Genomic DNA, 14,433 nt, shown 5'->3' with positions numbered 1-14,433 from the left:
CTCATCCCGAGACTTCTGCAAAAGATGAAGAGGGAACAATGCAGGATTCTACTAATCGCTCCCAGATGGCCACGCCAGTTCTGGTTCACAGAACTTCTATTACTCTCGGAACAACCTCACATTCGGCTGAAGGCAATACCGGATTTGTTAACAATGAGCCAGGGTCAGGTTCGTCATCCCAACCCGACATCTCTTCGTTTATCAGCCTGGCTCCTGAATTCTATGAATTCGATGGATGAGATATCCCTGCGGATTGCAGGGAGGTGCTTGCCTGTGCCAGAGCTCAGTCTACAAACCGAACATACAAGTTCAAGTGGAAGAGGTTTTGCTTATGGTGCTCAACTTCCAACGTTCATCCTCTAAGGTCATCTCCTGAACAGATTTTGCCATATTTATTGCATTTGGTTAAATCCGGTCTTTCACATTAATCTATTAGGGTGCACCTGGCTGCCATATCCCGTTTCCGACGGACGTCTCAGTCACCTTCACTATGGTCGTCCAGAATAATAAAACAATTTCTTAAAGGTTTATTTAGGAAGTTTCCACCAATTCATCGTCCTGCGCCGCAATGGCATTTGAACATTGTGCTCTCCCAATTAATAAAACATCCGTTTGAACCCATTCATAGGGTGGATCTCAAGTTCATCTCTTTTAAAACAGCCCTTCTTCTGGCCTTGACGTCGGCGAAGAGAGTCAGCGATATCCAAGCCTTCACAATTTCTCCACCTTTCCTCCAATTCAAGCCAGAGGTGGTCATTTTGAAAACTAATCCAAAGTTTATACCTAAGGTTCCATCATCTTTTCACCTAAATGAACCGGTGGTTCTCAGAACATTTTTTCCAAATCCACAAACGGCAGCGGAACGAGCTCTACACTCTTTAGACATTAAACGCTGTTTAAAGTTTTATATACAAAGGACAAGCGGCTTCCGTAAATCTGAACAATTATTTATCAGCTATGGAAAGATCAATAAGGGTAAAGCCGTTACTAAACAGAGTATAGCGCGCTGGATCTCTTCCGCCATACAGTTGTGCCACCAGTTGGCAGGGAAGCCATTATCATCCAGTGTCAGAGCGCATTCCACTAGAGCGGTATCCACTTCAACAGCTCTGTTCGCTGGAGTCCCTCTGAACCAGATCTGCAGGGCGGCAACATGGACACATGCTCACACTTTCACCCAGCATTACTGCCTGGAGGCTACTGACAGGGTGGATGCTGCGGTAGGACAAGCGGTATTATGTAATTTATTTGCATAAGGTGAGCCAATAACCTCTTACCCTCCGTCCTCTGTGTATTGTTTGAAGGATAATTTTAAGTATATAGTTTCATGTGTGTGGGTATAGGTATATGTATTTTTATGTATATATTTATATATATGTGTTTTTGTATGTATAAGATATATATTTTTATGTATATGTATATATATATATATATATATGTGTATATATATATATGATAGTTTATATAGCTAATATGGTTAGCGGTTAGTTTGCAAATGTTAATTGCCTATATAGATTCAGATAGCATACATTATACATAGGCATACTATTGATGTTACAGGAATCAAACTTTTTTCTTACTGCTGGCTATTCTGATTCAAGCATGTGAATCTATGAAAGATACCCCAATACTGGAGAAGAAAATGAGTTACTTACCTGTAACTGTGGTTCTCCAGTATTGGTATCTTTCATAGATTCACATGCGACCCACCCTCCTCCCCAGAGAGGCTCACCTCCTTTGTTTTTTTCCTGTAATCTCTAGTGCGGAGAAATCTGAGAGACTGAGCCTCTGTGCTGAGGGTTCTAAAGGGGTGGTCACGCCTGATTGGCTAAATTTTGGGCTCTTTCTAAAGAGGCTGATAGTTCTACAATTGAATGTGTTTTTCCCTATTGACCTCAATGAAAAGAAAAAAAAAATAAGAAAAAAAAAATATCTATTTATTGCTTTCTATGTACCGTGGGACTCCCACTTCGACGACGGGGAATGATTCAAGCATGTGAATCTATGAAAGATACCAATACTGGAGAACCACAGTTACAGGTAAGTAACTCATTTTCATATAGTACAAATTTAAACAGCATAGGGTACTGTAGCCACAGATGAACCGAAGAGAGCAGCATTTGCTCACTTCTCCCAAAATCTGTATGATGTGGAGGCTGTAAAATCACTCCAGAGGAACTGGGAAAACTAATTGAGAGACAATAAATAAAAGCAATAAACCTAAAAAGGCCCCAGGTTCTGATGGCATCCACTTAATCTTTTATAGGGATAATGCAGACCTGCTGCTTTGGCGATTGGGGACTATGTAATTCTGTCAATAAAAATGGAAGACTAGCCCCAGTCAATGTGTGGTGCTGCAATCACTCCTTAATATACAAGAAAGGAGTGTAAATCATACAGTACCATAGACCTCTTGAAAACTGACTTCATGGACTTCACTAAAAATCTTACCAACAGGTTGAATGAGATACTTCCTTCATAAGTAGAGGCATATCAGACTGTCTTGGTACCGGGTAGTCCAGGCTCTGATAACATCCACTGAGTAGACCACGTCATTAAAAAAAGTGAAGCTGAAGGTGGTTCCGGCTCTTGTGGTAACACTTAAGATGAAGCCATGTGGAAGCCCAGAATTAATAAATACTGAGATGATGAGATTCAAAGTGTAACTTTTCTGTTGAGTGTGATCGAACAAACCCCTCATGTAAAGTTCACCTATTATGCAAAAGTCAGAGCCAAACACTGACATCCTGTGTGCATGTTGAGTGCGTTTGTATATGTACAGTAAGCATAAGACACATAGATTACAGTACTTTGCATGTCCATCTGATTACTGAGGCCAGTAGGATCCATTTTGGATGCCCGTGCATGTAACGTGGTAGAAGTTGGAGGTTGTGGGTAGCTTCCCCGGACAATAGAAGTGTAGTGCCTGTATTTATGTAGCTTGACTGTCGAACTAAGACACAAAAGTGAGGAGGATGGGGACAGGGCTTCCTTTGGAAATTCAACAAAGACTTCGTCAGCAATCTGCTGCTGATAAGCCATTCCTGAGTATTGGCACTTGGTTGATGGTAGGATGGAGGTGTAGGACATCAGCTTCTGTTCCATGTGAGAGAGTTTCTAGGCAGGGCCTGCCATTTTGTTGGTCTCTTATTAATACTTCTGCAATGCTGATAGAAGCCATAAACCGAGCTCTCACACTTTATTGTGCCCCTATTGTGGGAGCAGATGTGTGGAGCCAGACCTAGTTTACCATGCCGAGAGAGCCATCACTTTGTGCGAAGACTGTATCTTGAGAGCAATATGGAAATTACATTTGAAAGGGAACCATCACAAAACCTTTCCGCAGAGTACTTGAAGAGCTGTGGTATAATCAGGGATTGCATGTGTCACCTTCCTAAGGTGAAGGGACATCACCTGAGGCCCAACACTTTGTCAGTGAAGCTAAAGGACTGCCTAAAGCCAAGCAACCTACTTGTATGCTGTCAAAGGGAAAGTAGTATGCCTGGCCCTTCAGTAAGTGTGTCTAGGAAGACCGTACATGCTTCTATTTTGAGGAGCACAAAGAGGAAGAGGTTGATTCCCAGGAGAGTGATCCAGTAGAGACCTGTGCTGCAAAGGGATACCCCAGTCTTTCTGTGCAATTCTTGAGGAGCTGCGAATAAGACTGAACCAGAGCCTTTCATTCTTTGTCACCCGGCGGCCTACCAAGAGCTGAGTAGCACGAACTGCTGCCATTGATTTGAAGGAAATCGCTTCACAGTTGAGGCGAGTACCATTAAGTGGCCTGAGTGTTGCAAATTCCCTGAGATACCACAAAGTAGACTTAGCCTGGAGACCCATCTCTCTTAAGCTGGAGCTTCAACCTGCAGTAAACCACATTGTCAATGACTGGAACTGTCACGTGAGCCTGCCCGCGGAGCTGGTGCTATAAAGATCATCCTGCTCGCAGCAGCAGCTGCGGTGTTCTGCAAAGGAGTACTCTGCCCAAGAGGGCGGAACACCTCCGGCACCCAACGCACAGCTAAGATCACCACCCTTCACCAGCAGGTGAGGGCGAAGCTTAATTTCACCTTGGGAAAGCGAGAAAAACTAGAACATGGTGTAATTTGCTGTCCCTGCTTTAGAATGTTTCGTACAGTAGCCTCTAAAGACATTGAACTGAGTTGCATACTTACCCCATATGATGTATTTATTGGGTTTTATAGTATTTAGTTATGCTGTGAGATTAACAGCACTTTCTTTTCATAACTAAAAGCACTGAGCAGAATGTTTTTGCATGTTGTTTGCATGTTGAGTTCGGAGTTCTTTCACCCCCTCCACCAATTCCTCCCCCACCCCCCACAGAAGCCTGACTGTGCCCTCACTACCTACCTAGATAGTCAAATCGCTAAAGGGTGGGACTTGGCTTAGATGGCAAGGCCATAGTAGGATAGATCCGAGGATACCAGTGACAAATGGCCTCAATCACCACACTTGGGGAACAGTGGGCCCAGTTCGCGCTCTGGTCCCTTGAACGGAATCCATCACGGAAGTTCCAGTTTTTGATATCTCAGACAAGTAAATCTCTCAGAACTGCGTATATTTTTAGTGCTCACCGTTTTTAGATGTTCCAATGGAGTCTTTCTTTTTTTCAAAATTGGCATGCTGTATCGTATTGGAAAGTAAACAAGTACCTGCATTTGATTTATGTTGAATGTCATTTCTCAAATAGCTTCTTCTCCAATTATTTTCAGTAAACAAATTGGAAAATATGTGTATTATAACAGACTTTACTCCGTAATGAGCTGGCATTATGTATTTGCAGGATAGTCTTTTCCAAGCTCCTTTGTTGTACTATATTTTTACTGTATATATTTCCCTTAAGATAACTCGTACTGTGTTCTAACACCCATCATTCTAACTGTTTTTACTGCAGGAAGATTTATTAATGTTGAGAAAAACAGTAAAATCGTTCTTGGCCGTCTGCCAACAGTGTCTTTCCAATGTCAATACTCCAGTAAAGGAACAGGTACAACTATCATATTGATTGCCCATGAGTTTACTGTCTGTAAAGTGCGTTATTTTATCACAGTCTGAAATTACTATTTATATTTAATTTTCTTTGTTAGTAATTTTCTCCAGCGTAGGTTTGGCAAACTGGTTAATAATCGCTCTAGCATTGTTGTTATACTTCCTTTTACAGAGTCCTTGCTGCAAAAGATAGGCTAGGGTTCATTGAATATTTTGTGGCAGCTTTGTTTTAGGAGACAAGACAGGGCTCGGTGTGGAAGTTGATTTCTGATGCAATGGAAATCATGATATCACAAACAATACAAAATCGCCTGGCAAACATGCATTTAATCGTTTGAAAAGTGTGCAATTAAAATGTTGCTTAGTTGAAACATAAGAAGCTAGACTATTTTCTGATGGATTATTTGAAACGAGGATTCTATGGAAGGGGATCTCCATTTATAATCCAAAGCATCAGAAGCGCTGGAACAGCCCTGCCCACATGCGGCTATCCCTGAGCACTTTTTCCAAAGTCACATTTTGTGTAGTATCTTTACCTTACTTTAGAAAAGCCATGTGACACAAAGTACAGTTTAACAGCCTAAAAACTGGCTGCATTTTCAGTTTCATTCATTTAGTTAAAAGGATGGAATAGATTACACAAAGCCTTAAAAAAGCTTTACTAAGATGAGAAAAAAGTGACATTTAAAAAAAAAAAAATCTTTTAAACAAAGGATTGTGAGGACTAAGGCAGTGTAACTGTTTAGGTTGTGCAGTGTTAGAAAGAGAATGAAACACTGTGCCTACAAGGGCACCCTGACCTCCAGTGTCCTATCATGCTCTGTAGGTGTCAGTTGAGTCAGTTTTGTTTTCCTGTTCCTGCGGTGAGGATTTTGGAGCTCTGAGATTAACTTTTTAAGGCATTTTTCCCTCTTAAAATAACTTCCGAACCTTCTCTAAAGTGGTTTACTCAATGTCCTATAGGACTGATTGTTCTGTTATTTCCGGTCATGAAATATTTTTATTTTTGCGCAAAATACTGTCTTTTGGTGCACTGCCCAGGTTGTTGAGGGAAAATAGCCAAAACAGACCCACTTTGGACCTGTATCCTAATGTTTGCCAGATTTTATTGGAGACTTCAGTTCATTCGTTAGGTGCAAGCTGGGAGAGTGTAAGATTTGCCTTCATGCCCAAGAAGAAAGGCGAAAAAGACAGGAAGCTTTGGCTGACAAAACATCTGAGTAGCAAAGCGAGGCTGCTTCATCTACCAGTCACCAATCTCACTCTGAGGACTCCTGTAGGGGGAGATCCAAAAAAAGAAGTCAAACGCTGTCTGCTTTCAACGTCAAAGACATAAACATTAAGCGTTACCTCACCTACATGCTTGCGGTTAAAGAGGAGACCATCTATGTCTTAACATGGTTTGATGTCAAGACACTCCTATGCTGCAGAAAGGAAGACCGGTAAATGGCTTTTGAGAATAAAATGCGCAGGCCTTCCATCAAATCAGACGTACTACTCCACAGCTTACTCACGTTCCAGGCTACTTCTACAGTCATCATACCGGATTAGCTTTCACTACCACCTTCAATGGCAGCTCCTCAGCCACCTTGGAAGTCTGCTCCTCTTTTACCACCAGTAATTACTGTGAAATGTCCTACAGGCATGCTTAGTTGGCCTCAGTGACACCTCTGTCAAGGAATTTCAGATCTGGTTCTTGACATACTAGACCTCCCCAATGGTCTAGGTCAAAGAAAAGGTCCCAGTCATCAGTGCTGTTCCAGGTCTCGGAGGCAGTCGAGTCCTAGACGTAGACTGATTCTGCATTCCGATCAAGGTCTTCAAGGTCTTACCAGATGACCACATCCTGTGATAGTTTCTCACCTACTCTGACTCCCCTTCAACAAGGATCTCACCTGTGGACGACATCAGTACACTCCAAGAGGCACTTATAAAAGGTGCTAGTAGGTTAAATATCAATATTCCAACAACTACATCCTCGACATCTGTACTTTCCGAGACAGTGCACCAACTATCTTTCTCAAAACCATAACTGCTTCTGGTCCTGGTCTCATCAAACCTTTCATGGACCTTTTTCTGAATCCAACCTCTGCCAAGGTGGCATCTACTCATCTACAGCCTCACCAGGATTGATTGTTCCTCCTTGATTCTTGCATAAGACTCCACAATTCTTAGTTGCTATCAAATGTCATGCCATAGCTCCTTTTTATAGAGTTTATCTGATAGACTTCTAGCTGCAGATTACTTACCTTAGATTATTCCTTGACAGCAGACTGGATCCAGAAGTTTCTGAGCAGTCCTCTTGAGTGCCAATAGGGGGCCTTGTTCAGTTCCATGTGACAGTGTTTGTGCCGAAAGTAATGTACATAGTGCCTAAATAGGAACCACACCACTGCGCTGACTTCAGTTCCTTCATTTTCTCCAGTATTGGAACTTTCATAGATTCACATGCTTGAATCATTCCCAGTGGTCGAGATGGGAGTCCCCGGTACCTTAAAAAAAGACAATGTCCCAAAGACGTAACATCTATAACAAATTCTCTTCATTTTAGCAATCCATCTAAGTCTTTATGTAAAAAGGACCAAACTTGAACCTCAGCCAATCAGAGTACCACCCTTTAGAACCCTCCTGAGAGAACCTCCAGCACCTCAGATTTTCTACCGCACGTCGTGCTAGGGAGTCTCCTCTGAGCTCTGCTCAGTTTGTTCTTGTGAGAGAAGATTTTCTCAATATATCTGAATTCCTTTTGCTCATTGGGTGTCTCTGATTTACACTCATACCTTCTGCAGCCTGTTATACTAGCAGGATGTCAGACAGGGAGAGGAAAAGTCTCTTTAGAACCTGCAGCACTTGTGGGAAGAAAAGGCTCCATTCAGAAGACCCTCATACAGGGTGTATATATTGCCTCTACCCTGAACACTCTGCAGCTGATTGTAAGGTGTCGTACCTTTTCATTAAAGACTTTGAAAGATAGAGAAGGGAGGCTGTTGATATGGCTCCAAAAGCTTAAAACAAGAAAAAACCCTGTCTCAGACTCAGTCTCCATGGTCTTCTAGGAAGTCACAAAAGAGGCATGGATCACCTCAATCTGAGAAGGGTTCAAAACAAACCTCAAAGACTTTTTAAAAGACCTCACAGGGGTCGGATGAAGGCTGCAGTCTCGCATCTTCACCTCAGGAAAAAAAGATCTTCATCTAAATCCAGCCATCGGCCTTCAACATCGAAGGAGGTCCCAAAATCCTCCTCAGAGCCTTCTACAGTCCCTACAAAGATGTTGACAATTAGAAAGCCTACTTCAGCCTCTGAAGATAGACAGTCAACGGCGATTCCACCGTCGATGAGGGTGTACACGGCAACTACATCGGCGGTGACGACTGTAACCTGTCTGGCGATGGTGGCTTCTTCCTCGTAGACGTCCACGACGACGGTAACAAAATCGAGACCGTCGACGCTGAAGATCAGAACATCGTCATCGACGGTTCCGACGACGACTCAGTCAACGACGCCGTCGACGGTGAGGATTCCTTGGTCTACACTGTCGACAGGAGCACTTGGATTGTTGGAGACAACTTCATTGACAAAGAAGAAAATGCATTCTGTGGAAGGGGAAATATTACTCCGGGGGCTACATCCCCAAGTAAGATTACTCTGTTGATCCCAACTCATCTTCTAGAAGAAGGTTCAGATGATGAGTATGATTACTTCTTCCAGGCGTTGACTATTCAGGAACCTTTCCTCCAATTTAAACAAGATAGTCATACTTCGTACGAACCCCAAGTTTGTACCAAAGGTGCCATCAGACTTTCATATTAACCAACCGGTGGTTCTATAATCTTTCTTTCTGAACCCAACGTCCCTGGCGGAGAGAGCTCATCATTCGTTGGACATCAGAAGGAGCCTAAAGTTTTAACTGGAAAGAACCAAGAGTTTTAGAAGGTCTACTCAACTGTTTGTGGCATATAGTGCCCCTAGGAAAGGGCAGGCCATTTCTAAGAGTAGTATCGCCAGATGGATAGTAGCGGCTATAATCTTTTGCCACCAAGCAACTGGATTGCCTTTACAATCCTCAATAAGGGCGCGTTCTACGAGAACTGTCTCAGCGTCCATGGCTCTGTTTGCAGGTGTACCCCTGCAGGACATTTGTGGAGCAGCCACCTGGAAGATGACTCTCGCGGTTACGAGACATTGTCTGGATGCCATTCCTAAGGGAGATGCAGCAGTTGGTCAGGCGGTCCTGCGACATCTGTTTCAGTAACGGTGAGCTCACATTGCCTCCCTCCATCCTTTTTTTCTTCTTCGCACATTGCATGGCTTTGTTTGCTTTGTTGTATTTGCATATATTCCTTAGACCATAATATATAAATGTCTGTGAAAATTTAGGATATTATATATACGGAGAATAATGTTTTCATGCTGTTAAGAGCAGCTCGACAATCTCTGAGGTGTTTTGGATGTACGTTTAATGCAAAGTGCTCTTAATACTGCTTTTTAATCTGATTCAAGCGTGTGAATCTATCTAAGTTCCAATACTGGAGTAAGAAAATAAGTTACTTACCTGTATCTATAGTTCTCCAGTATTGGAATCTTTCTTCTGCACCATCATCCCAGATACATATTGAGCTCCCCTGAGTCGTTTCCGACCTTTTTTTTCTCCTCTATCCTTTTGTCGACTTTCGACCAGTGTGTCTTTTTTTCTACACACTTTTTTGGAGAATGGCTCCCAAGAAACCAACTGTTTTTAAACTGTGTTTGTCACGGTGAAATGTCTGAGACAGACCCCCACTTGGTATGTCTGGTGTGTCTAGAGTGGGACCACAACTCAAGGCTTGCCTGAATTGTAGGATCATGAATCCAAAGGCCATATGCAAGTGGGCCATGAAGATTCTGGCCGCTCATCACACAACTCCAGACCTCTCCAGGTCCCGTTTGCAAGGGAGGTCACTCTGACTCACTCAGGTCATAACTGCAATCATGGACTTCCGGTAAGTTGCATAGGAAGTTGAAGTGTTTGTCGACTTCCCTGAACCGGTCCTATTCATCGGACGAGGTGTGGGAACAAGGCCCCACTCGCAGGTCACCCCTGTGGAGCTTGCTCCTGATCGTAGGTTCACTCCTCGATTTCCAGAATTTCCCAGTGAGAGCGACCCCTGCCATATTTCAATAATTTTATGAGGCCATAAGCCTAATGTTTTAGGCACTTGGACACTTCTGGAGTGCCTTAAGGGCCCCATAGGTTCCAAAGGGGCTCAGACTGGGTTTCCCTCTGCGGGTTCACCCTCTGTGCCAGTCAGCCCTCAAAATATGTTAGTGGATCCGTATTAGCCCTGGCCACAACTTTGCAACCTCTGGAGACTGTTCCAATGGCATCATAATTCTGATACAGAGCTTGACCTGCGTCGTATAACGTCTGTTTCAGTGATGACCATGCCCAAACAGCCTGAATTGGAGATGGAACCCAGTTTCCTGAAAGGCGCTCTGAGGAACACAAATGGAAGGGATCTCAGCATCCCTAGTTATTCCAACCCCCCAGGAGAGAGAGACTGTGGCCGAAGGACCTAGCTGGACACCTCTCTGGTCACTGGCGTCCTCCCTCCTTCCACAATTGCTATGGAGGAAGGGACTTTCTTTACAATTGTGGTCTGGTGGGAAGCTGAGGTCCTGGAACTGATGCTGCCCACAATACAGGTCAAAACCAACATCTTGACATACATGCTTCAGTCTAGGGTGTCCCTCCCAGAAACGCTGCTCCCCTTCAATGAAGCCATTCCTGATGTCCTGCTTGAAGCCTGGGCCAAACCCTGCGCAGGTGCTCATGTACATAGAGCCATCACCTGCCACCATTGCCCTGTTCCCAGGGACCCAGCCTTCCTCACTCAGCATCCCACCGCTGAGACCCTGGTGGTCCAGGCCTACATTTCCAAAATTAATTCTTGCTCAGTCTCTACTACTCTACCGGGTAGGGAATCCAAGAGGCTAGATAGCTTTCGAAAGAGGCTTTTTCTTTTTTTCCACCAGCATTCCACTGCAGTCAGTTAACACAGCGTGCTTCACAGGCCGCTATTCCCAGTGGGATAGTTGTGTGAATGTTGTCCATGGTTTTAGAGGCGGCTCAAACCATACTTTCCCAAGCTGTTGCTGTTAGGAGAGATGCAACGAATTCACAGTCAGATGCAGATTGGATATGACTGACTTCTTGAAAGAGCCATTGCTTCCTTAGTGGTGCTTAAACGTCATGCCTGGTTGAGGACTACTGGCTTTTCAAGGGATGAACAGGCATCCCTTATTGGCATGCCTTCCGACAGCACTCAACTTTCTGGCAACAAAGCGGATTGTAGGGCCACTGCTAGATTTTGTGCTCTCACCATGGCCCCAGGACAGCTGTTTTCCACTGCTTCCGTGATGGCAGTAGTGGCAATCAGCGACATCCTTTTCCCCCTAATACCAGGACCAGCAGGCACCTTGATTATTTTGTGGCTGTGGAAAGGATCCCACGTCTTATGGGAACCAGTGCCAGAGATCTACTCAATCTGCTCTCCTACCCCTGAACAGTCACAGCCTCAAAAAGCCTCGTTAATAAGCCCTCACACCATCATGAGCACCTGGATGTTGGCAGGATTCCGCACCACTTGTCCTGATTTCAGGAGATAACCTCAGACAAACGGGCACTTCATATTGTCCAGAGGGCTTATGCCCTACCTTTCCAACAGACCCCTGCCACTTTTGCCACTGTCCCCGATCAGCTATAGACACACGACCTTTTGCTCTTACGATGGGAAGTGTTGGCTCTTATGGCCAAAGGGGCCTTTGAGAAGTTTCCTGCATCAGCAGTAGGTTGTGGGTGCTACTACCACCCTTTTCTGGTGTGAAAGGGGATTGAGACCTCTGTCCTAAAATAAAGCTATGCCCTCTCAATTTCAGTTTCAAAAAGAAAGAATTCAAGATACTCTTTCTGTCTGCCCTGGAGACTGGAAGGTAGCATTGGACATGTAGGACTCCTACTTCCACATTCCGTTCTCCCTGCCTATAGCCGTTGGGATCATGGGGGACCATGAGCATTATCAGTTTGTTGTGCTCCCCTTTGGCATCACCAACAGCCCTCATGTTTTCACCAAGGTGATGGTGGTGGTTGCATGACATCGGCGGAGGTCAGGGGTTTCAGACTTTTCCTACCTTGACAACTGGCTGTTGAAGGCAGGCTCGCTTCAGGCAGTTGTCACCCAACTCCAGACTATGGTGAACCTCCTGCATTCGCTGGTGTTCACGGTCAGGTAGGTACGTGGGCATCACTGCACAAATTTGTCAAGTATTGCTTCCTGAACTGTTTGGTTTGTCATGATGGGAGTTTTGCCCTTTTGAGTCTCCAGGGTGTTTTAGTTTAACAGATTTGCGGACCCGCCTCCGGGCAGAGATTGTGTTGGTATCCACTCTAAGATAAGGAATCTGCAGCTATACGTCTTAGATGAACAAGTTACCTCTAATAACTTACCTGACAGACTCTCTAGCCGCAGATTCCTTACTGATCCTCCCCATTCTGCTAACTGTACCTGTCACCGCCAAGAGATCCTTCAGGACCTCACTTTGACACACTGATCACACCACCTCACTGTGGCTCTGTGATTCAGGCATAGAAAAACAGTCACAAACTGAGGTCAGTGCCCTGGGGTAGTGCCTGTATAGGTACCATGCAGATCACTTCCAGCGTCGATGATGCCACAGACCGGAACACCACCTCCCACGGCTCTCAAGAGGACTGCTCAAAAATCTCTGATCTGATGCCTTTGGAATATTCTAAGTTAAAGAAGCTGCGGTTAAATAGACTCTCTACCAGATAAGGCATTAACAAAGATAAGTAATGTGTTCAATAAGGAGAGCAAGAAACTAAATTCGATTGGGAGTGTTACCGCACTGCTAGGGTGATATAAAAAGTGAAAGCACAACACAAAATGTTATATCTTTGTTACCAGGTAACCTATTGGTTGGATCACAGGCTGATGGCAAGATATTGCTCATGAAAACAGAGCTCTACACTCGGTAGTCTGACTTTAGAAAAGAAGGTAATATAGGAAACATTCCTCCAGACCCTACAGCCAACCCTCAGAGGGTTGAAATGCCTCAATGGCCTTGAGGCCAACAGTAATTGCACAAGAGGCATTAACAGCAGAGGTGTTCATCCAGAAGCAAAGTAAGCCACCAACAATATGCCCCTCTGACAAAACCCTTCACCAGTGGCAAACAATTTCCCACCTCCCTGTCTTCTATTATACACTCCCTTGGGGGTGAGAATTACATCTTATATGGAAGACTGAAAAAATCAGAACCTGCAACAAATAGGTTCTGAATATTGTGCAGAATGGATACTGTCTCTAATTCATGTATCCTCCGCCTGCAATTCCACCAAGGAAGTCGTCCCCTTTTCATACAGAACAACTTTAACAATAAGCCTCCATCCTCTTTCAAAAAGCAGTTATAGAAGGGGCACCAATTCCGTACAAAGCAAGGAGCATTTAAGTATGTTCCTTTCTAGTGAAGACAAAAGGACCTAAGAATGATTCCAGACCCTTTCTGGTTTGATAAAAACAAACAAATGGATTTGTAAAGAGAAGTTCAGAATATTGGCTCTGCATCAGATCTACCCCCAGCTTCATCAGGCTAGATTGGCTATGATCTGCAGATCTGCAAGATGCTTGTTTCCACATGAGACTCTTTCCACTAAAGTCTCAAGCCTGCACCCAGGACTTTTTTCGAAATATGTAGTGTAGGTCATTGCAGCTCATCTCAGGCGGTTGAAGATATTAATCTACCCGGGTCTAAAGGATTGGCTTGTCAAAGCTTCAAAATATCAGGAAACATGCCAACATTTCCCGATGGTGGTCATCACTCTAAACTGATTTGGTCTGTATGTGAACCATGAAAAGTCAGTTTTCATCCCAGTACAATTCCTTAATTACCTGGGAGCAGTTAGGGATCCAGTAAATACAAAGGTATTCCCTTCGGAGGAGAGACCTATCCTACAGAAAGACCACAATCTGAAGAAAACACCCCATCTGTAAACAAGGCAACTATTGTCTATCCTAAGATCAGGGACATCCTGCACCTTCCTGGTACCAAATGCACACCTGAAAATGAGACCTGCACAGCAGTATCTGAAGATCAGTGAGGCCATGGCTCAGCCAAATTGGAAAAAAAAATGACCCTAACATTACAAAATGAGCAGTCACTCATTGGTGTCTTTCAGAAAAGCTACTTAAGATAATCAGTTCATCAAGACATCCAGGCGCCCATGCGCTTGGGACACCCCTATGGATCGCCCTCAGATTAAAGACTCTTGATCTACGAAGGAGCAGACTTACCTCAGGAAGAGAGTAGTACATTTAGCTCTCAAGACTTTTTTCTTCCATCAAGACAAGCTCACTCCTTGTCCAA

The 14,433-nt window shown here is 44.1% G+C and overlaps 1 protein-coding gene across 5 annotated transcripts in view; it reads left to right on the top strand.

The window, feature by feature from the left end:
* STAG1 (STAG1 cohesin complex component) overlaps window positions 1-14,433 on the top strand; it is a 995,019-nt gene that overhangs the window by 666,080 nt on the left and 314,506 nt on the right. For all 5 annotated transcript variants that reach the window (XM_069213542.1, XM_069213540.1, XM_069213544.1 and 2 more), the window contains one exon: window positions 4,916-5,008. In XM_069213542.1, coding sequence (XP_069069643.1) covers window positions 4,916-5,008 — 93 coding nt within the window. The remainder of the gene's footprint in view (window positions 1-4,915; window positions 5,009-14,433) is intronic.

The sequence above is a fragment of the Pleurodeles waltl genome, chromosome 11 (assembly GCF_031143425.1).
Source record: "Pleurodeles waltl isolate 20211129_DDA chromosome 11, aPleWal1.hap1.20221129, whole genome shotgun sequence".
In the NCBI taxonomy this organism is placed as follows: domain Eukaryota; kingdom Metazoa; phylum Chordata; class Amphibia; order Caudata; family Salamandridae; genus Pleurodeles; species Pleurodeles waltl.
Note: the sequence above shows the minus strand (reverse complement) of the source record. Positions and strands in the feature narration are given on the sequence as shown.